This window comes from Hyperoodon ampullatus (genome assembly GCF_949752795.1).
Source record: "Hyperoodon ampullatus genome assembly, chromosome: 16".
Classification (NCBI taxonomy): domain Eukaryota; kingdom Metazoa; phylum Chordata; class Mammalia; order Artiodactyla; family Ziphiidae; genus Hyperoodon; species Hyperoodon ampullatus.
Genome location: NC_136929.1, coordinates 52,367,544 through 52,390,273, shown reverse-complemented (window position 1 = coordinate 52,390,273; position 22,730 = coordinate 52,367,544). Strand labels below are relative to the sequence as shown.

Below are 22,730 nucleotides of genomic sequence, written 5' to 3'. Positions count from 1 at the left end.
GGCAATGCATTGGGACTTTTCTACTTAACTCTTTGTTTCTTTCAAGTTAAAAAGAAAAAAAATCATTGCTTCTTTTATTTTCTTGCCTTGAGTAATCTGGGTTAAATCTCATCCTGGCCACTTACCAGCTGTGTGACTTTTGGGTGTTTTACCTAAACTCTCTGTGTCCCAGTTTCCTTATCTGTAAAATGGAAATAATGATAGTTCCCATCTCATGGGGGTTATTTGAGGAATAAATGAGATAATTCATGCAGAATATCTTTGTAAGGAGCTCCGCTCATATAAAAACTTGTTCAGTAAATGTTAGCTCTCATTATTATTATTTTAATTTCAAATAAAATGAATGCATAGAGTATAAGACATAAGTATAGGTCTTTTGAGTGTTTTTTTTAAAAAAAACCCTCCATTACACACATTTTCAAACACAAACACACAAATAGATTGGTATAATCTTCTCCACTCATACACACACGTACCAATGCTAGCATTGACCATGATCAATATATTTTTCAATCTCATTTCATATAGTCTCATGTTTTCTTCTAGAATATTTTAAAACACATCTCAAGCATGCTGTCTTTTCACCCATAAGTTTGAGTCTCTTTTTGATATTAAAATCCTTAATATTTAAGGTAAGAGCTTCTTGGGACTATATCTTCTTAACTTTAAACCCCAGACCCTAGAGGAGTTACTGCAGTTAGGAAACGCTTTTCAGATGTTTGTTTAATGAGTGAATGAACAGTCCAAACTCAGCTTTCCTCCACTTTTTGGTAGATGCTCCATAAATATTTGTTGAGTAAATAAATGAGGGCAGGAATTTTATAGAGTGCCTGATGTATATGGAGATGCATATGTTTTACAAAAGCAACAAATATTTTTAATACTTGGATGAGACTCCAATACTTGAAATCCCACAGGTTTACTGTTGCTGTGAACATTAATAATGCCCAAATAATTAGCACTTGAAAGAAGGTTTAATTCTGGTACTCAGATTTTTTGTGAACGCCTGACTGTCGGTAAGTTCACAAAAAGCAATTAGCAGATTCTTCAAACACATGACAAATCCTTTATTACTCTGCTTTTAAGTGACATGGTTTACAGAAAACCAAATGTAATTAAATAACATTGAACTTAAAATCTACCACAGACTCAAGATATACAAGTTATACTTGGCAAGGCAAAACTTCTCAAACACTAGGTTGTTTCGGGTGAAAGATAAATTTCCATTAAGTAATTGCAACGTGTTTTGTTTTTTTGTCTTACAGACAGTTCCTTTGGCAATAACTTCCACTTTAGCTGTCATTATATAAAAATATAACAAAATTTCATTATGTACAAACATTACATTACACCATGTACAGGTTAAAAACACTAAGAAAATGGCAAGCCACAAGGGAAATTAAAGTCAATAGCATGATAAGAATTAAATACTGCACACATTTCATAAAAATTACATTAACTACATTTTTGTTTGCAAATACCAAACAGTACCAATGTGATTGGAAATAGCTTCCAACAACTTCGTTTTAAGGCACATCTTGCATATTTCTATATACAACACTGAAACCAGTCAATAACTTAGGGGCTTCTTGGAGTGACCTGTATATGCGTGACAACATGCAGCATGGGATTACACATTTTCATTGTCTTCCTTCTTTGGGGACAGGTACCTGCCAGGGGAGGACTCATAGAGGGGTACCCCAATCTCCTGCAAGTCCGGGAGCCTCCCTGGACGAGGAGGGGAGAGCAGAGTGACTGTCCTGTCATAGTCTCTGTGTAGCACTTTCTCATAGACGCTCTGCAGCCCCACTGTTTTGGGCAGCTGGGCCTGGTAGTAATTGTCCCTACGCAGAGGATCCCGGGGCAGGGACGTGCTCTTACAGAAGGTCGACATCTGGGCTGGGGGGTGAGTGGAAGCATGTGTGCTGGGCCCTCCAGCGCAGGAGGGGCTCCAGCAGCGGTCCGAGTGGCCCAGGATCTTACACTCCGCGGTGCACGCCCACAGTCCTAACGTAAAAGAGAAAGGGAGAGGGTATGATGATTACTGAGATTACACACACTGTGCCTCCGTCTTCTAAGTGTCAGACAGGGTCAGGGCGGCTGAAAAGGAAAGCGTGTAAGAAGATGAACGCCCTGATTCCAGATTTGAAATGAATATTGGTTCCTACAAAGCCACTTTAATACGAAGTTGGCTCAGCTTTAGCTGGAAGCAAACAACAACAAAACACAATTGATAAGCAGAATTTCTCTTCTCAGGTAGCAACCTAACAGGATGGGAGTCTGGTTTATTTTAGGTGGTGGAGCTGCCTCGACTTGGCATTTTGAAATGAGGCAGGCCGGAATCCGGAACTCAAGGACAGAAAAAAGTGAGAAAGAGGGAGGGGGTCTGGGAATGGAGATTGAGAGGAGAGGCTGTTGCAGAAACGGAGGGAGAGAAGGAAGGCTGAATGTGCAGGAGAGAGGAGTCCTCACCACTCTGCATGTGGTTGATGAGATCCTTCTTCAGAGCGTCCCCGCTGATGTCGGAATCGCTATCGTTGAAATCACTGTCCCCTTTGCCGCTGTCTTTGCCGCTGAACTTCTCCGCTTCTCGGCCGGAGATGGTGTTGAAAGAATGTCCTTTCCAGACAGCCACAGGGGGCGCCGGCTCCTTTCCGAAACCAGGGGAGGCGCCGTAGGGCTGCAGCAGGGAATGGGGAAAGCAAGCAGGGGTGAGGGTTGGACAAGAAACAAAAACACAAGTGCGACAGGTTAGGCCTCTCCCACGCACGCATACCCAGACCCCTCCATCCCTTCCCCCAGCCTGTCCGCGGAGCACCGAGCGGGGCGCCCAGCCGAAGGAAGGCCTCACCTCGGCGTGCGCGCCGCGGAGCCGCTGCTGCCCCTCGAAGTGACAGGAGCTTTCCCCGGTGGCACTGCCGCCCTCCGAGCCCGGCACTTCGGCCGCGGCGACCGCGGGCGGGGGCGCGTCGGCCGCGGGGCTGCCAAAGGGCGCTTTGCCGCTGCCAGGGAAGGTGAGCACGTCGAACATGTTGGGCCTGGGCCCGGCTCCCCGGGCGGCCTCCTCCGGGGAGCCGGGAGCCGAGGCTCCGCCGCCCGCCGCCCCGGGCCGCTCTTCCCGGCGGGCCCCCCCTTTGCGCACCTCCTTCTTGCGGCGGTTGCAGGTGGTGGCGATGGCGATGATGGCGGCCAGAAGCAGCGTGCAGCTCCCGGCCAGCACGATGATGACGATCAGCGGCGTGTCCCACTGTAGCGCCGGCCCCGACGTAGCGAGCCGAGAGCCGGGAGGGCGAGAGCGCTCCGAGTTCGCTGCACTGGCTGGCGACACCAGCCCGCGCCCGCCGCCTGCTGTCACCACGAAGCTGACAGTGGCGGTGGTGGAGAGCGGGGGCCGGCCGCCGTCGGATATGACCAGCAACGCCCGGAACACTCGGCCGGGCGTCTCCTGAGATAGGTCGCCGGTGAGCACGATCTCCCCCGTTCGGCTGCCGATGGCGAAGGCTTCTCGCGGCTCCTGCTGTAGCAGGTCGAATGCCAGCTCCCCGTTGGCAGCCTCGTCTGCGTCCCGGGCCTGCACGCGCGCCACGGCCGTGTCCCTTGCCGTGCGCCCGGGGACCGCCACTTCCAGGGAGCCGTTGGCCGGTGCCGGGTGCACTAGGACCGGTGCGTGGTCGTTCTGGTCAAGCACCCGCACTTGCACCAGGGCACTGCTGGAGAGCTGAGGGGAGCCGCCGTCGCTCGCCTGGATGCGCACGTCGAGCTGGCGAAGCGTCTCATAGTCGAAGCTGCGCAGCGCGTAGATGGCCCCGGTAGCTGGGTCCACCGAGACATAGGTGGACACGGCGCCGCCAGCGCGGCCCACCTCGGCCTCCAGCAGCCGGTAGGTGACCTGGCCGTTGCGGCCAAGGTCCGCGTCCCTGGCGGACACCGTGGCCAAGTAGGCCCCGGGCGGGTTGTTCTCACGCACCGACACCTCGTAGACCGGCCGCGTGAAGAGCGGCTCGTTGTCGTTCTCGTCGCTCACCCGCACCAGGTAGGGCCGCACGGTGCGCAGCGGGGGCGCGCCGCGGTCCTCGGCCACCAGCGTCAGGTTGTACTCGGCGATGCGCTCGCGGTCCAGCGACCCCGCGGTCACCACCAGGTAGCTGCCCGCGTAGGCCGGCTGCAGCCGGAAGTGCTCGTGCCCATAGAGGGCGCAGCGCACCTGCCCGTTGGCTCCCGAGTCCCTGTCCGAGGTGCTGACCAGCGCCACCAGGCTCTCGCGTGCCGCCCCCTCTGGCACCAGCGAGATGGCTCCGGTCTCTGGCGTCCCGGGCCCGGTCGACGAGGTCGCGTCCGCACCCCCGAGAGCAGCGGCGGCGGCGGCGGCGAAGGGCGAGGCGACAGGCGCGCCCGGGGCGGCCAGCGGGGTGATGGCGATGTCCGGCGCGTTGTCATTGACGTCGCGGATGCGCACGATGACCTTGCAGGTGGCGGCGCGGGGTCCGGGGCCGCGGTCCTGCGCCCGCACGTCCAGTTCGTAAGTGTCCTGGCGCTCGTAGTCCACGGGCCCGGCCAGGGTGAGGCGGCCCGAGCGCGGGTCGAGGCGGAAGAGGCGGCGCGCCTCGGGCGGGGTACGGGAGCCGAAGGCGAACACCACGTCGCCGTTGGGGCCCTCGTCGGGGTCCGCCGCGTCCAGGTCGAGCAGTAGCGAGCCCACGGGCGCGTCCTCCGCCAGCTCCACCTCGGCCACGGCGCCCTGCGGGAAGGCCGGGCTGTGGTCGTTCGCGTCCAGCACGCGCACACTGAGGGCGGCCGTGGCGGAGCGCGGCGGGCGGCCTCCGTCCTGGGCCACCAGCTCCAGGTTGTAGGCGGCCTGGCTCTCGCGGTCGAGCTCCTGCAGCAGCACCAGGTCGGCGCACTGGGCACCGTCCGCGCGCGTCTGCAGCTCCACGCGGAAGGGGCTGTGCGGCTCGGCCAGGCGCACGCTCTGCAGCCCATTGGCGCCCACGTCCTCGTCCACCGGCACCTCTAAGGGTATGCGTGTGCCCACGGCCGCGCCCTCGGACACCTCCACGGGGATCTGGGCCCGGGGAAAGCGCGGCGCGTGGTCATTGACGTCCCTCACCTCCACTTCCACGTGCACCAGCCGGAACTGCTCCTGCGAGAAGCTGACCACGTCGAAGGCCAGCACGCACTGCGGGGCCTGGCCGCACAGCCGCTCGCGGTCCAGGCCCGCGTCTCCGACGGTCAGCTGCCCGTCGCCCTCGCGCACTCGGATCAGCGAGCTGTTGAACTGCTTCATCAGGCGGAAGCTTGTGTCTCCGGACACTTTCATATGCAGGTCTTCAGCCAGGGTCCCGATGACCGTTCCGGGGGCATCCTCCTCGAAGGTGCTGTATCGCACTGTCTTGCTCTGGGCCACGGAGAGCACCCAGCAAAGGCTGAAGAGCTGCAAGGGGAAGAGGCAGGGGATGCCCCCGCGCCTCGCTGGACTCATGCCGCCAGCCCCAAGCGCTATTACAAAAGGCTGAGGGAGCGATTCCTCTCTGGTTTGGAGGTCTGAGCGTGAGTCCCAGGGTCCCCAGAGCACGCTTTTTGCGAGGCGTGTGCGGGAGAAGTGTGCAGGCTGCAGCTTGGAGGTGCCGGCGGGCTCTGAGGACGCGTGGATGCCTCTCACGGCCCACACCTCTCCCTCCCCTTTTCTCGCTGGAGCTGCGCCGCCGAGCGCCGCCTCCCCTCTTATAGCCGCCGATATGCAAATCATCCGAACCGGGCAGCCAATGGCGGCCTGGTCCTCGCGCAGCTCCTACACCAGCCTCTGACAATCCCGTTAGTGTGGAAAGGCTTAGAAGGGAAAACAAGAGATGAAAATTAGGGAATCTTTCCTTTGTTTCTTTAACTCCTTTTGCTTTTTTTTCTTTCCTGCCAGCGCTCTGCCTGTAGAGAAGTGGGCACGGGTCGCCGGGCGTTAAAGGAGCGGACGGTTTTGTTAATTGTGCCCCTCCGGTGCTGGCTGCTTGAACTGACAGCCATCATATGGGATTTCGCCCCAGTGGCTCGGGACCCCGCGCTCACTCTCTGCGTTTTGCACTTTGGAGGCTTTGAAACCGCTCGCGGCCCCCTCTGCACGGACTTGCTCTGCCGGGTGAGGCTCTGCCGGGTGAGGCTCAGTTCGCGTTCTTTCCCAGCTTCCCACGGCGCTCGGAAATAGCCTCTCGATTTAGGAGCCCGAAGGATAAGGGAAAATTGATTTTATTCAAATTTGTGTACGTAGTTGTGTTTTGCTCGTGTGAGCCCCGGTGATCAGAGCTGCTACTTCCTTTTGCTCTGCGACGTGTTAGTATGCATGTCATTGTCCAAATGGCTTTCTTAAGCCCTGGGCGCTAGCAGACAAGGGGGAAAAAGTTCCAAATAGGATTTAGCATAAGCTTGAGGAGATTTGGAAAGGTTTCAAAGATCAGACTGTATCAAAGGCTTATGAAGCCCTCGTTAGTAGTGGAAATAGAATGGCGTGGCAGGCGATCCCATTGGAGGCCCCAATGTCTGTATTATTTAACTGTGACAAGCTAAGAGGAGAGAAAGTTGAACAGTTTCCACAGCGGAGTTGGGCTAACTTGAATATAATGAGCAAACGCCACATGTATCCATTATGTTCCTCTATTCATCCCCAATCACTACCATAGCTCTCTGGCTAAACGGTGATGGGCGCTGAATTCCACACAATACATGGCTCGTATTAAAGTGCATTTAGAGAACTTTCCCTCCTGATGCCTTGTTCCGCCTATTTAGAGGATTTTCCTTCTGTTCTAATAGGGCCGCTCTGGGAAGCAATACTCATCCCGTTCCAGAAGAACAAAATCACAGCATGACGTTGAAACCTGGCACGAACCTGGGGGAACTTAACCATCTGCCTTGCCTACTAAAGTGTGGAGCTTCGGCATTGCCAGCTCTGGGCTGGGCGGGTCTCCCGGCTGCTCAGGCGTTGCGCTGCCCGCACAGGTATTCCTCCCTCCCCCTAGCATCCCTGAAGACCGGGGAGATGGGGCTCCAAACCCGAGCAAGACAGATTCTTACTGAAGAGATTTATTGAGCAGGCTATGCAAATACGCACGAAGGAGGAGAGGTAAAAAAAAAAGTCACCCACAGGGAGGTTTTTTTTTTTTTTTTTTTTTTGAGGCGATGGATTTGATAAGCAGACTGCATTTACCAAATGTTCTTCTGAACCCTGATTATAGTTCAGCTGTCAACACCCTATCTGTGTTTTCCTTTCCCTCAAACCCGAGGGGATGTGTCTGGGGTCTTTTCAGAAGAGTTACAGAAGTCCTCCCAGAGTAGGGAGACCAAGCAGGGAGCTGGGTGGGCAGTGAGGGTGGAGAAGGATGGCGGAGGGGCTCTGGAGTTGCCAGAGGGCAAAAAATGCAGCCCAAACATCATAAGAGCTCTTATGAGACTGGGGAGGGGGGATGCGCTGGACTGTGGATAGCTGGGGGCTTCCTCAGGGCGATCTTGCCTCTCGGTTCCCTTCCCTGCCTCCTCCACCTCGTGGGCCTGGTAATGCTCAAAGTAAAGAGGCCAGGCACAGCGGACGCGCCGGAACGTGGAAAGGGCGACGCCCCCTACGGGAGCCCAATTCCCAGCTTTCTCTTCCACTTTTCCCCCCTCTCACCTGCCATTGAATAGCTTGCTCTCTCTCTCTGCTCCAGCCCAAGAGACATTTCTCGGAGAGTATGAGCAGACGAAAGAACTTTCCGTCTTCCATCCGAGCCCGTAATACTCCCACCCCGGCCCGCTGGTGACCTTTGGCGCTCCCAGGTTCCTGCACTCGCTCCTCAACCCCCTGCCGGGCCAGCCCGGACGCGGACAGATTCCAAGCTCGGCAGTCGGACAGCGGCCTCCCCACTGCCGCTAGTGTAGCCGCGAGAGTTCAGGTCGGTGTGATGCCGCTGCCGAGCCCAGAACAGGGCAGGAGGAAGGATGGATAGGGCTGTGGGGCCGGAGTCGCAGAGAAAGGGTATCTTCAGCTGCCCCCGTGAGTAGCCACTGGCGAAGAGCCCGCCCGCGAGTGGCTGGGAGACGCAAGTGCGCCCCCTGCGCCCCCGCGCCTCTTAGTTCTGGGCTGGACCGCTGGAGCCCAGCAGCGCGCTGTTGACATTTGGGTTTTTGGCTTGGCGGGAGAATGGGAACTACCTAATATTTTTACTCAAAGCGCTTCCACGTCATCATGCTCATTCTCAAGACTGCAATAAACAAAGGAGTGCAGGTTGTGCGGTGGGGGAGGTGGGGGGAGCAGGCAAAAGCCAAGAGGCGGGAGGAGGGATCTGGCGCGGCTAGTATCCCAAAGCATCTTAGCCGCTGCCAGCTCCTCGGCCGCTCCAAGTGGCCGCGACAGCGGCGGTGCCGGGGAGCGCGGAGCGCAGAGCCCTGTGCAGGGAGTCGGGGAGTAGGGCGGCGAGCAACTGCCGCGGCTGGCGCGCGGAGGCCTTTCCGAGCCGCCCGTAGGGGTGTGAAGGCACGCGAGCAGAAAGAGCTCCGGGCCTGCAGCCTCCAGATTATGGAAATACGATTTAAAATAGCGCACCAGCGCCTACAGCAACTCCCTCGGGAAGCCAATTGTCCGAGGAGGCGGGGCCGGAGGCGGAGGGGGAAGGGATCGCCGCTCGCCCTCCCCCGGCGCTGATCCGGGCGCCACAAAGCCGCTCAAATCGACTTGTTATCATACCAAAGGCCAGGGTTGGCTCAAAGGAGCCCCTTTCTTTGGGTTTTAGCAACTTCGCCGGCAACTGTCTCGCAATCCTGAGAACAAACACGGCCCCACAATGGCCGGCGTTTCCTCGGCATGCAAATGTTGCGGGCTCCGCAAAGCTGGGTTTCTGTTACCGAGCCTAATGCCCGCATTGTGAAACTCGCGTGCAGACCCCGAGATTGACACGGGCGTCACGTGACGGATTAGGGCTCCAGGAAAGTTTTCTAAGCAGCGACAATGAGGGGGTTCAGCCTGATCCGATATCTCCCACAGTTTAGCGGGAAAGAAAATCGGGATATAGTCTCATATGTAATAGGATTATCTTTTCCATTTCAAGTTCTATACAGCATGCAATTTATTTTTAATTAGGATTATATCTACCACGAAAAGGACTTTGCTGGAAAGTGTAATTCTAAGGATGGATGGGGACAGGGGTTATTTGTTTCACCTTTTAACTTAAAAAAAAAAAAAAAAAAAAAAGCCAGGGCCCATCGTCTTTCCTCCAACAGGCTCACTGCATCGGATAAACCTTACAGGGAAGTTTGCAGCAAGTGCAAATCCAAGCAGAGAACAGAGACAGCTCTTCAGAGGCATCCAGTCTTGTAACCAAAGCACACTTTGTAGATATCTCTTAGAATTACTAAGTCGCTGGGTTTTCTGGGGTTTGCTCTCTAGAAATGGAACCAAGATCTCTTCTACACTCCAACTGCTTACTTCATATTTTAGAGAAAGATCCCCCGCCCCCATGTTGGTCTGTTAATACTGGCATAGTGACTTTTAAACGTTAATATCACACCGCAGAGCAACATCCTCTACAGCCCTGATTCAAACTCAGCAGTCAGACAATGAGACAGTTTGGGGGTGAAGGTAACTGTTGTTTAAACTTTGATTTAGGATTGATCCCAGTGCCTGATGCTCACAAACCCTGGACCATTTCCAGGTCCCAGGCCACCCATCCTTTTGTTTGTTCTGTGTGTCAGGATGCTCTGGGAAACCCACTTAACCTGAAAAGAAACAAAACACGGCTGTTGACTGCAGGCTCTGGAATCATCCTGCTTAGGTTCAGATCTGAACATTATTATTGATTTGCTGGATGACCGTGGGCAAGTTACTTGATCTCTCTGTATCTTAGCTGCTTTATCTGTAAAATGGGGATAATAATAGTACCTTGTAAGATTGTCCTGAGGACTATGTAAGATAATATAGTATCAGGTGCTTAGGAAGCCCTGAATACCGGTTAGTTATCCTTTCCTTTTAAAGCACAGGGGGAAAAAAAAAATCACAGGCCATATAATCTAAACGTCTTATTTTATAGGTGAGGTATTTGTTCAGAAAGAAAGAAAAAAAAACCCTCCCATTTCTTGTCTACATTGCTTTGGCTTCCTGACCCCCACCCCTGCCCCCTTTCTGGAAATAATAATAGACATAGTGGTAGGTGTACAGATCCCAAAAGAAGGAGAAAGTGGTCATGTGAGTGTTCAAGTAACTTTAACGCCCTCATGTCATTTCAGAATCTTTTGGTCCCTTGCTGTCTTATTGAGATCAGATGATGGCAAAAAGGAATTTTCAGTAAACTTTTTCACCACTCATTTCCACAAAAGCCATGTATCATGATTGAAACCACTTACAGATACAAATATTTAGTGGACAGTGACCCATAATTCTGGGGAGCAGGAATATTCCAAAAGACTTTCCCTCGTAGGATGCCCCGGAGCATGAGGTAACCTCCTATGACTTACATGGGACTGATGTGTAAAAAATGTTTGAGCCTGTGCTTCCCCTCTGTGTTGGTCTCCTAGGGCTGCAATAACAAATATCACGGATTGCATGGTTTAAACAACAGAAATTTATTTTCTAACAGTTCTGGAGGGTGGAAGTCCAAGATCAAGGTGCAGGTGAGATTGATTTCTCCTGAGGCCTCTCTCCTTGGCTTGCAGATCCTCACATGGCCTTTTCTTTGTGTGCACTTGGCCCTGCTATCTCTTCCTCTCCTTAAAGGGGACACCAGTCGTATTGGATTAGGGCCCCACCCTTATGACCTCATTTGACCTTAATCACCTCTCTAAAGGCCCAGTCTCCAAATACGATCACATCCTGTGGTACGAGGAGTTAGGGTTTCAACATATGAATTTTGAGGGGAAACAGGTCACTTCATGCACCCTCATTCTCTCAGCAAACACTACTGAGAACTTACTAAGTGACAGACTATGTGGTATGTGCTGTAGGAGCAGAGATTAAAAAACAAAAAAATGATCCATACTGATATAAATAAATGGGAGAGAAGAGACAAATCTCTCATGAAAGATGAATACCAAACAGTTTATGCAGATATTCTCCCTTCTAGGAGGGTGAGAAGCAGTCCCCATCCTTAGGGGTGAGCTGTGCATAGGGACTTCCTTCCTAAGAGGACAGCATAGAAAAGAGGGAGAAAGAGGGACTTTACATGGAGAAACCTGACAAACACTACCTCCACCACGTGATCAAGGTCAACATCAACAGCAATAGGTCATGTGCATCGTACGTACCCTTGATAAGATGTGATGAAAATGGCACTTTATCTCCAGAACACAGAACCCCAGTCTAATTATAAGAAAAACATCAAACAAACACTAATTGAAGGATATTCTACAAGATACCTGACAAGGACTCCTCAAAACTGTCAAGGTCATCAAAAGCAAGGAAAGTCTGAGAGACTGTCCCATTTAAGAGAAACATGACAGGAGACATGACATCTAAATGCAGTGGAGTGTCCTGGAACAAAAAAAAATGACATTAGGGAAATACCAAGGAAATCTGAATAAAGGATGGACTTTAAATAATAACAATGTATCAATATGGTTCATTAATTGTAACCACTGTACCATACTAATGTAAGATGTTAATAACAGGGGAAACTGGGTGTGGAGTTTGGGGGAAATCTTTGTACTATCATAGCCATTTTTCTGTTAATCTAAACTGTTCTAATATAAAGTTTATTTAAAAAAAGAAAAACAGGGCTTCCCTGGTGGCGCAGTGGTTGAGAGTCTGCCTGCCGATGTAGGGGACGCGGGTTTGTGCCCCGGTCCGGTAAGATCCCATATACCGCAGAGCGGCTGGGCCCGTGAGCCATGGCTGCTGAGCCTGTGCGTCCGGAGCCTGTGCTCTGCAAAGGGAGAGGCCACAACAGTGAGAGGCCCGCGTACCACAAAGTAAATAAATAAACAAATAAATAAAAAGAAAACCAACCAAAGAAATGATAGACATTGCCAGCCAGCCCAGAGGCAGGGGAGAGAGAAGAGGGAGGAGACAGAATCAGGTGTGAGAAGTGAGACTGCTGATCACAAGTGCTGCCCGCAGTCCTTGGAGGGCGGACTGTGGTCACATGCAGGTGTGCACTCCCTGCCTGTCGAGCCCAGAGGAGGCAGGGGCTTGACTGTCCTGGGAACTGGAGGTGCTCAGAGAAAGCTTCCAGGAGGAGGTGACATTTGGGCTGAGTTTTGAAGAATGAGTAGAAGTATTAGCTAAGGGGAAGGGGAAGGGGAGGTGGAGGGGTGGAGGTGAATGGGACTTTTCTTGCTCAAGGAACAGCAAGCTCAGTTGCATGAAGGTCTGAGGGCTGGGGTGCAGGGGGCCGTGAGGGGCTGGGCTAGCGGCAGAGGGGTGAAGAAAACCAGGACGGGTGTGTAGGTGCTTCGTACGCCGCGTTAAGGAATTTCACTTTTATTCTTAAGGCAACGGGGAGCTGTTGAAGGACGTCACCCCTAATATCAGAGGGGTCACTAGAGTAAAGGGATGGGGAAAGAGGAGCAGGGAAGGGAGTTGGAGCAAAGAGCCTAACCTGGTAGACTTTGATCTGGGAGGAAGGTGAGGGGCCACCCTCTCAGGTTGCCCTTGTGGGTTGGGGAGCAGTGACTAGCTGGTTAGGAGTCCGGTGGATTCCCGAGAGACTCAGTGCAGAGAGACACGGGTTGAGATGGCACTTGCTGTCTGCGGGTTCAGCGAGAGGATTGTGTTTCCTGATGTGTCAGTCCTGCCTTCTCTTCTAGCCAGAGGTTGCCGAAGCCAGCAGTTAGGAAGAGCTGGCTGGTGAAGCTCCAGCCCTGACCAGTCCTCTGGAGATTACAGTTTCTCCTGGAAACCTTCTCTTGGATGTCTGGTTGCAAGCAGAATGCAGGTGGATGGCAGCGAGAGGGAGGGTTTTCTTTTTGTTCAGAAAGCTGAGGTTTCTCTGGGTTCAGCCAGGAGCAAGTCCGCATACCTTCTGTTGCGTGTCTGTCCAAGGCAAAAGGTAGTGGGAGGGAAGAGGGTTGTCCCACAGCTGGCCATGGCTTGGGGCAAGGATAGAGAGCCGGCCTCCCCTTATAACCCCAGGATTTCCTGTTGGGGGAGGCATTCAGAATTTCCCTGGAGCCCTTTGGTGGGAAAGCATGGGATATGGGATATGGCCTGGGCTCCTGGGACCTTGTTTCTGGTTCGTGGGCACTTTGGGGCAGAATTAGAACCGATTACAGAGTTCATGGTGGAAAAGAAAAGTTGTTGAAAACCAAAGGAACCCTCTGTGAGAAGCAAAACCCCCATAAATCTCTGCTCAAACCATGCACAAGATTTCTAAAGTTAGATAAATGGGATGGACGAATTGATTTCAGAGCCTAAAAGATGTTGCTGCAAATGTTGGGTTTTGGTATTAATAAATTCCACAGGATTCCAAAGAAATTAAAGCAGGAAGCTAGAGCCTTTTCAAGGCAGAGAGAATTTTAATCATTGATTAGTCTTTTTTTTTTTTTCCCCTCAAAGTCATTGTTCGGTGAGTGTAAGTGCACAAGACTTCTGATTCAGGCCTTCCTTTGCATCTGATGGCTTGAACTCTCCTGCTCTAAGTGGGTCACCATCCGCTTTTGAAATGGAAATGAAGTCTGCACGGCAGTCTCAACCTCAGAGCCCTGGGACCCGGGCCCAGTCAGGGTATGGGCAGAGTCTGGCGTTATAAATGTCTCCGTAGATCTGAGAGCAGTTTTAGGCCATTGATCTCACGTCATCCAGAATTGAGATGGAGTGGCAGCTGATAAACTGTATGGTGACAGGCTGAGGCCTTGGGAAAAAAAATAGTCTAGATGTGGGATAAAAAAAAAAAAAAGGCTGATGGATTAGTTATCGGCCTCCCACTCCCCCTCACCCTGGATTCTTTCTGAACACTAGAGAAGCATTTATTTTCAGGTAATTTTACAGTTGTCTTTTTGTCCTTCAGAGGTGCTTTGGTCTATGAAACCTCTCAGGGAGTTTAGATGAAATCATTCTTAGATGTATTGCTTGATGGTCCCCATAGCTCTGCTCTTAGGTCTAAACCCTTTGGAGGCTTTTACCTGCGGAGAACTGGGATGCAAATAACTCTCAGCAGTTAATGCTAATTTATGATTCTTTAGCAGCTAAAGAATCACTAAACGCTACTTGGTTTAACAGGGACAGGTGGGGAAAGAGGAATGTCGGTGGATGTGGGAATAGGAGATGGGATGCTCTGTGACCAATATGTAAATGAGTATTTCTTTTCCCCCAACCTTTTGGCATCCTCTCTTGATTCCAGCTCCTCCGTCCAAAGGGCAGTGTGACTCACATGTTGGTCCAAGAAGGCCTGGGGCACTTCAGAGAGATCTTGAGCAGGGGACGTGAGAGGGCCAGGGTGACGAGGGGAGTGTGGCGGATCATTTGTGTTCCAAGATGAATAAAGCTTGAATTCTTGCTGCCTGTGGGAACCCGAGATGGGGAAGAATGGGCTGCTCCAAGCATTGAACCCAGAGCCCTCCCGGGCACAGCCGGCTGTTTGTAGGGCATCAATCTTGCTCTGCTTTGCTTTGCTTTGCCTGGGGAGCCTTGTATAGAGAGGCCCATGGTCTCAGGGGACTGAGAAGAGGGTTGGATGGAGGGATCAGAGCCTCCACAGGGAAAAATAATGTGACAAGCTGTCAGAACATGGCGACTGGGTGACTCCTGTTCCCTCCGTGGCCAGGGGGCCCTGCCGGGCCCTGTATCCTTCAGGGCTGGGAGCAGGGAGGAGGGAACAATATAGGATGTGTGATGGATTACACACCTTTCCATCAAACCCTGGTGGAGGTTTTGCTGGACTTCTGGAAAAGGAGAAGTGGAGTGGCTTTTTCCAGGAGTGGACTGTTGTGAGTAGAATATTTTTGGAGGGGGATTCTAGTGCTAAGGAGGCCATGGAATCTATAGGGATCAGAAAGGCTGCTCACTGAAGTCAACTGAAGAGTTAGGCTTCCAGGAGGAAATTCAGAGGCAACAGCAAAATATAATTTGTTGAAGTCTGGGGTAGGAGTTCCTTAATTTGGGATAATTGTATCAGAATGATGGGCTAGGTTATGCTTCAGCAACAAACTACGCCTCCCCCCCAAATCTTAGTGACTTAAAACAACAGGTATATTTCTTGCTTACTCTGTACATCCATCCCAGCTGGGCTGGGGGATGGTCTATATGTTGTCTTTCCTTGAGACCTAGACTGATGGAGGAGCCACCATCTGGAACTTGCTCCTTGATGTGACAGAAGAGGGAATGCATCAAATTGTGCACTGGCTCTTAAAATTTCCACACTTCACTTCTGCTTGCATTTCTTCGTTCATTTCAAAGCCCTGTACTGTAGTCCGAAGCTCCTTCTGCCTGGTTATTAGAAGGCCGGCTTGAGGGAAGGGCAGGAGAGCTGGACAAAACCTTTAGACAGTCTGAGTGCCAGGGTACAATGCTCTGAGCTGGCCTCCCCTTCTCAGGTCTTGGACAAATCATTACTTTTTTTTTGGTTGCCACAGGAAAATAGCAGCTGGGAGAAATGCCGGTCAAAGGCATATGTGCCTCTAAATTCAAGGAAGGTCAGAAATAAATTAGAAGTGTCCTTGTGCGACACATTCCATAAAGTATAGGCTAAATTACAGCTCCAGACTAATTAGTGAGGAAATCTCCCAAGAGTGAAAGATTGAGTATTGGTAATGGGATTAAATCGTGTCCTTTTGCTGGTGCTTGGGGAAAACTTGCATAAAGTATCTTCACTAATCACCGTCTTAATGGCTTTTACTTTTACCACCATCAACTGACTACCAGGATCAAAAACTTTTTACCAAGCAACTTTCAGAGTGTGGAACTATGCTCTGCTGAAGGCTTTACAGTTGGGTTAAACCATCTGCCTTTTAGGGGGTTTACAATCACGTGGACGGAAGTACCCAGGGCATCCAAACAAATACAGAGAATAACATGAATATGGATGTTGACACTCTGGGAAGCCTGCAGAGTAAATGCTTTTTTTTTTTGCTGGGTAATCAGTAAAGAGGGGATCATGAACAATTTTTAGGAAGAATTGAACCAGGAGAATTTAGTTCATTGTTACGGTGCCATCCATAGTGGGAGGCACTGGGATATAAGCTCTTGCCCTCTAAGACATTATGGTCAGTAGAGAGGGCAGCTGCACCATTGCACATCAGTGTGATGTGGTTAGTAATAAATAATGATACCTTTAGTGAGAAATTCCCAGGAGAGAAGATCAGGTTCTAGGAGCTCAGTTAAAAAGGGGAGGAGATGGCTCGGGGAGCTCTTTGTGAGAAAGAGGGGCTATTTTAGGCCAAGCTTTGGACTTGGGAGTAAGCCTAGGGCAGGGATAATTGCCACTGTGTACTTCCAAAACTCCATTTATAACCACCAATATCCAAAAGACCCAAAGAATAAAACGTCTCCTATTAAAGATAAAAATAATATAATATTCACATATTTTTTGGAAGTAAGTGAAGCATAAGTAATACACAAAATAATACATTATTTTAATATAGAATTTAGAGAATTTGAGGAGACACGATGCTGGTATCCTGGTCTAAACGTTCTGTTTCCGAATTTGTTGAATGAAATGGGTAATTCCCACCTATCTCAGAGATGAGGTGAGGTTTCCATGATATAAGGAGTAAAGAGACCCTTTAACAACAGTAAAGTATTATATACATTAAGCCCCAGTTTTACAGGCAAGTGTGGCAGGTAGGAAATGATGAGGGAAAGGAAGCAGTTTGGGCAACTGCTGAAAGGCAAGAAAGAGGTTAGATCTGAAGTCCATGGGAAAGTTTTCATTGCCTTTGATCCAAGAGGTGGGGGGCAGGTAAGGGGAAGGCAGGTAAAGATCCGCTCATCTGGGGATGGGAGGAGCTAGAGGCTGGACATGCATAGAGAGGAGGTTGTTCACCCCTTTATCCACAGTGTCTGGCATAAAGAAGTCACCAACAAATATGTGTTGGAATGAATGAATGAATGAGTGAACAAAATAGATGCCTTTCAGTTGTACGAGGGACACAATATCAACTCCCTGCCACCACACGTAAGCAGGAGACTCCTGGTTAATTTTAGTAAGTGTGAATTGGGAAAGGTGGTCAGGGCAGGTCCAGTGTCTGAGATTCAGCCCAAACATGATGTCTCAAGTTCCCTCAGGCTAAGACAGGAGGTGGTCAGACCTTGGACAGCGCTACCAGGAAGTTGAGATGCCACGGATGCAATGTCCCAGTTCCAGACTGGGAGGACGTCCTGCCTATTCTTCCTCCTCTGGATTCCATACCTGGAAGCGTTTGGTCCCTCTTCCCTGAGAGCCCCCAGATAGATTCCAACTCCTCGAGGCAGGGCTGGCTGCCTCCCATTCACCCCTTCTCAACTCCAGGCTGCTCAAGGCACCTCCAGGATCTGACCTTCGACATCAGCATCTTTCTTCTTCATCAGGGCCTTTCTGGCATCACCACTTCCCTGCCCCCAGCTCTCCTCATGCCAAACCCAGCTTAGAGGTGATTCTAGTTCATTCCTAGATAAGGTCATATTATTGGGCTGGCCAAAATGTTCATTCAAGTTTTTCCGTAGGATGTTACGAAAAACCCGAATGAACTTTTTGGCCAACCCAATACATGTCATTTATCAAAATCACATTCATATATTAAATCTTGTCTCTAGGAGAATGGGACACAGTCCTAGTACACATCTTGGAAAGTTAGTTACTTACTGTACATCCTTTTAATATGTTCTGGCCAGCTCTGTGTGTGTCCTGTCCTGCTCTGTAGGTATTCCCATGACTTAGAATGCAGCCCTTGGCTGATAATAATAGCAGTCATATTTCTAATAATGGTTACAGTATTGAACACTTGATTCTTGCCACATATTGTGCTAGGCAGTTCACATACTTAATTTAATCCAACTGCTCTGTAAAGTAGGTATTATTATGACAAATTTCAAACAAACTGAGGCTCAGAGAATTTAAATAATGTCTGCAAGGGCTCCCAGCTGGTTCATGGCAAGGAAACATTTAAATTCAATTCTAAAGGTTCACTTTGTAGTTTATGGAACTATGCCTCAACTTTACCACCATCTTGCTCTCCAGAACTGTCTGCTCCTTTGGTCCCTCTGTACTCCCAGAGGCTCTTCAAGGTTTTCAAATGTTCAGGACATTAGCTTTTCCACTGCCAGCCCTGGCCCTTCTCTTGAGCTTTACTCTATGTCTTTTAGTTTGACGTCTTGTTTGGATACCCAGCTATAATTTCCCAGAGAGAAGGCAGGAAACAAACTCATCTCATCACTTCTCCAACTGGTTCTTTTTTCCCCATCATCCTCTCTGTTGGGAACACACTGTCTTTCAGTCCCCCAGACAGGAATCAGGTTTATATGTTCACACTCCCTCATTCCCTCTAACCATCAGCTTTTTAAAGGGTTAGGTTCTGTTCCAAAATTCTCTTGCATCTCCATCTGACTTCTCAGACTATGGTCCCCACCCTAGGTCAGGCCTCTTCCGCTCAGGCCTGGTTGATTGAAATAGCTTCTGAAGTGAGCCGGTTGCTAGAACACACAGCAGCTTTGTGTACATTAGAAAAAGGCTCTCTTGTCTTTGGATGGATGCAGTCCCAAGTCAGGGCACATGACTTGGCAAGCAGAGCACAGGCTGGAATTCAACTCCCAGTGGCTACTTCAGTCAGGAGAACTTGTGCAGTGAACAGCCTGTACAACTGTGCATGGTGACCCCAGAAGTGATTCTTCTCCTTGCCTCATGTTTCCCCCTCTTCAAAACCTTCTCATCTAGGGTTATTGGCATGGGCATTGACCAATCAGAATGGACACTGACCTTAGCCCGGGAGCAGGATCTACATGCTTCTGCTGAGCAGGCAATGACCCTTTAATTGCTGGATTGTGGGAAGCTGAGGAGATCGCTGGGGAGGGGCTAGGGTGGCACTCGGGAGGTCACGGCAGTGGATTTTTCCAGTCTGTGTCGCGGATTTTAGTACCTATTTTGACAACTGGCACAGCATTTCCCTGGTGTGTATGGGCTGAATATGAACTCTGCTTATCCCACTCTGAGGAACTCTCCACAGGTTGAGATCCAACTCCATTCATCGATGGTGTGTGGATATTTACCACTTAGCAGTCATCAGTTTCGCTTGACAACAAGGATCTTAACACAAATGATTGTTTTAGGATAGGCTTAAATTTAGGGGTGGTTTGCTATCAGAGCAAGTTCAGACCATTTGCAGACATGCCTCCAGGGGGCGCTCAAGATGTCCTCTCTCCTCAACCTCCCAATTGTTCCACCGCTCCTCCAACCCCACTGCCCCCCAACAGGAGGACACCCAGCCTGAGGTTAAGACTTAAAGGGGGGACTTTCCTGACGGTCCAGTGGTTGGGGACTTCGCCTTCCAGTGTAGCGCGTTTGGGTTTGATCCCTGGTCGGGAGCTAGGATCCCACATGCCTGGGGGCCAAAAAACCAAAACGTTAAAAAAACAAAACAAAACAAACCCATAAGCAATATTGTAACAAATTCAACAAAGACTTTAAAAAAATTGGTCCACATCAAAAAAATCTTTTAAAAAAAAAGACCTAAAGGGGTTCACAGAGACATGCAAATGGGCTCTGGGATAGGGGAGAGACACAGATATTAAAGTTGGCAGATATTAACACAGATGTTAAACCTGGCCATCTCTATCTCTCTATATAAAGTACTAAGTTTTACTCTTTTTCTAACTACTTCCCATCCCAACAGGTGGTCAAGATCTTGGTATTTCCTTGACTATGCAGTAAAAAACTGGGCAGAAAATAGAAGCTGCTTGAAGAGGCCAGGGGGAAGGAGGGAAAGGGGTAGGCTTCTGGGGGTGGGAATGGGGGTGTGTTTGGAGTTGTCCCTCTGTTAGCAAAGAAACAGGTGACCAGGCCCTGGGGAGGGGCCATGCCTTGGAGGGCCAGGGGAGTCTGGCTCTCTGGGTCTCCCAGCCTTACCGGAAGGAAGGGACTATCTGATGTCCTAGTATAGCTGGTATGACTCCCTGATGGGAGGGATCCCTGCATGCAGAAGCCAGCGGGAACTTTGGAACCTGGGAAGAGGAGGCCCAATACTGACTACACGGAGTTTCTGGCCAGTTCAGCAGGATGGTGTTTTAGAGCTGCATTTAATGAAGAAAATAGAATAGATCTTTTATGCCTGTATTTGTGAACAAAGTTTGATACTCACCTTAAAGCTTTCTCCAGGCCTCTCTCACATGTATGTAACTCTCTAACTCTGCCTTTGTCTCTCAGCTCCTCTTCTTTTTTAAACTGTTCCTCCCATGTGGCTGATGTGAGAGTCTGGGTCTTGGTTGCCTGCTACAGAGGGGAGCCTCTCTGTAAAGCCCAACAGAAACCAGCAGTGGCTCAGAAACTGGCCAGGCAGCTCTGCCAGGGGCTCGACTTCATGCATGTCTCTTTCCCCGCCTTCTCCCATGCCTGAGAGCAAACACCCAGGGGCCAGAATCAGTCTGTGGACCAGGGGTAGGGGCCAAGAAGGCTGGTCAGCCTCTTTGTTTCCGGGTCCTGAGTCTGAGGCAAAAAATATCCCTGAATGGCGAGTCGAAGTCTCACATCCCTTTTCCTCTTCTGCCTTAATAATACAACCCTAAAGTCTTAGCTGGGCACACGGCCATCTAGAATCAAGACTACGTTTCTGGGGCTTCCCTGGTGGCACAGTGGTTGAGAGTCCGCCTGCCGATGGAGGGGACAGGGGTTCGTGCCCCGGTCCGGGAAGATCCCACATGCCGCGGAGCGGCTGGGCCCGTGAGCCATGCCCGCTGAGCCTGCACGTCCGGAGCCTGTGCTCCGCAACGGGAGAGGCCACAACACTGAGAGGCCCGCGTACCGCAAAAAAAAAAAAAAAAAAAAAAAAAAAAGACTACGTTTCTCAGCCGTCCCTGTAGCTAGATATGGCTATGAGACTAAGTTCTGGCATGGGCACATGAGCAGAAATGTCCTGTGTGATTTTGGGGAAATGACCTGGATGGCTGTGACCTTATTTGTCTTTCTTTCTTTTTCTATCTAGAATAGGGGTTAGCAAACTTCTGTAAAGAACCAGATAGTGTTTCTAGCTCTGTGGGCCTTATGATCTCTGTTGCAACTACACAATTCTTCTGTTGATCTTTGGAAGCAGCTACAGACTATATGTAAACAAATGGGCATGGCCGTGTTCCAGGAAGATCTTATTTACGAAAAAATGTTGGGGGTGTTCGGACTTAACTTGAGGGTGGTAGTTTGCCCGTCCCTGGTGTAGGATGCATATATGATGGCTGGAGTGAGAACAGCCATGTTGAACCATGAAGTGAAAACCATGTACTGAGGATGGCAGAGAAATAAGCCCGAAGGAGCTTGAGTCCCCAGTTTTCACAGAGCCATCCTGTGAGCCTTCTGGATTTCATTTATGTGAGAGAAATAAAGTTCTATCTTGTTTATGCTACAGTCAGTTGCAGATGAGTTTAATTCAGACTGATACACGATTCATGTGTGGTTAAGCCCAACTTACCAGAGTAGGAGACTATTGAAGAATATGAGATCAAAGATCTAACAAGGAATGAAGCCTGCATTTTCCAGGAGTGTGTTCTGTACTCTGTATACCTCTGGAATTCCCCACCCATTTCGATTAACTGAGACCACAAATAAACCTTTGGGTTGATCTTTGTGTGACCCACCAGGTGGTGAGGGGCTTTCAGAGAAACTCAGCGTAACTGACTTGTGGTCTGTGTAACTGACAGGACTTGGGCATGGCAGGATGCAGCAACCCACCTGTCTGCCAGCTCAGCACATAGGAGCCCAGCTCAGACAGATGCTAATGAGCTTTACAAGGTGTAAATGCAAGTGCTCTGAGTTTTAGCACTTTTTTGGGGGGGCGGGGTAGGGGTTTGGCTCTCAGTTGGAGGTTGTCCCTGGAATCAGTAGTATTGGGTGAGCCTCTGGTACCCTTTAGTAACTCTTCCCATGACTTAATTTATTGTGTCCGACCAGGACTGACTGCTGAATTCCTTGGGGAAATGCCAAAGCCCAGCTTGTAGAATTTGGGAGTCTCACGCAAACTGAAAGAATCACAGGGTAATAGGAAATTAAAGAGCTATGGGAAAAACTCTGCAACTTGGCTCTGATTCCAAGAATGTTTTCTCCCTGACAGCTGCTGGAATGTTGCAGCTGACTCTTTGCTAGGAGCCTCACCCACTCTTCTGTTCCTCCAAGCAATGCTGCAGTTGCTCCTTCGGGCAGACTGGGGTGCTTTATGGGAGATGTGGGGTTGTTATTCCCTGAGATGAGAAAGTGGAGTGGTGATGTGGCCACACTGTCTTCAAGCATTTGAAGGGGTGTGTGTGTGTGTGTGTGTGTGTGTGTGTGTGTGTGTGTGTGTTGTTTAATGAGGCAGTTGTGGGCAAACTGTTGCCTATATTTCACGAAAGAGGGAAGAAATGGGCTACTTTTGATAAGACCTGAAGGAGGAAATCTTAGCCTTCTTAGAGTGATGAGCTGCTGTGCTGGGAAGCTAAAGTTAGGGCACCGAATCCCTGATCTGAGATGGTGCAGGGTTGGGTGAGGAGCACAGATTTCAGAGTCCCACAGGCCTGGGTACATACCCTGGCTCAGCATCTCACTTGTTGGTGGCCTTGGGCATGTTGCTCAACCTCTCTGCCCCTTTGTTCCCTGGCTCACAGGGTAGCTCTCTGATAACCAAGGACTCAGGCTCCTTCT

General features: G+C 50.3%; 1 protein-coding gene across 2 annotated transcripts; it reads right to left on the bottom strand.

Annotated features, from left to right (window-relative positions):
* Positions 1–1,630: 1,630 nt before the first annotated feature.
* Positions 1,631–5,479, bottom strand: LOC307065104 (protocadherin-8; the record flags this gene model as incomplete). Of its 2 annotated transcripts, none has more annotated exons than XM_079721902.1 (3): positions 1,631–2,007; positions 2,473–2,680; positions 2,852–5,479. In XM_079721902.1, 3 exons carry the CDS (start codon positions 5,477–5,479, stop codon positions 1,631–1,633), a joined length of 3,213 nt encoding a protein of 1,070 aa, XP_079578028.1. The 2 variants fall into 2 exon arrangements, with proteins under 2 accessions (XP_079578028.1, XP_079578029.1); XM_079721903.1 differs by having other exon boundaries at positions 3,143–5,479.
* Positions 5,480–22,730: the final 17,251 nt, after the last annotated feature.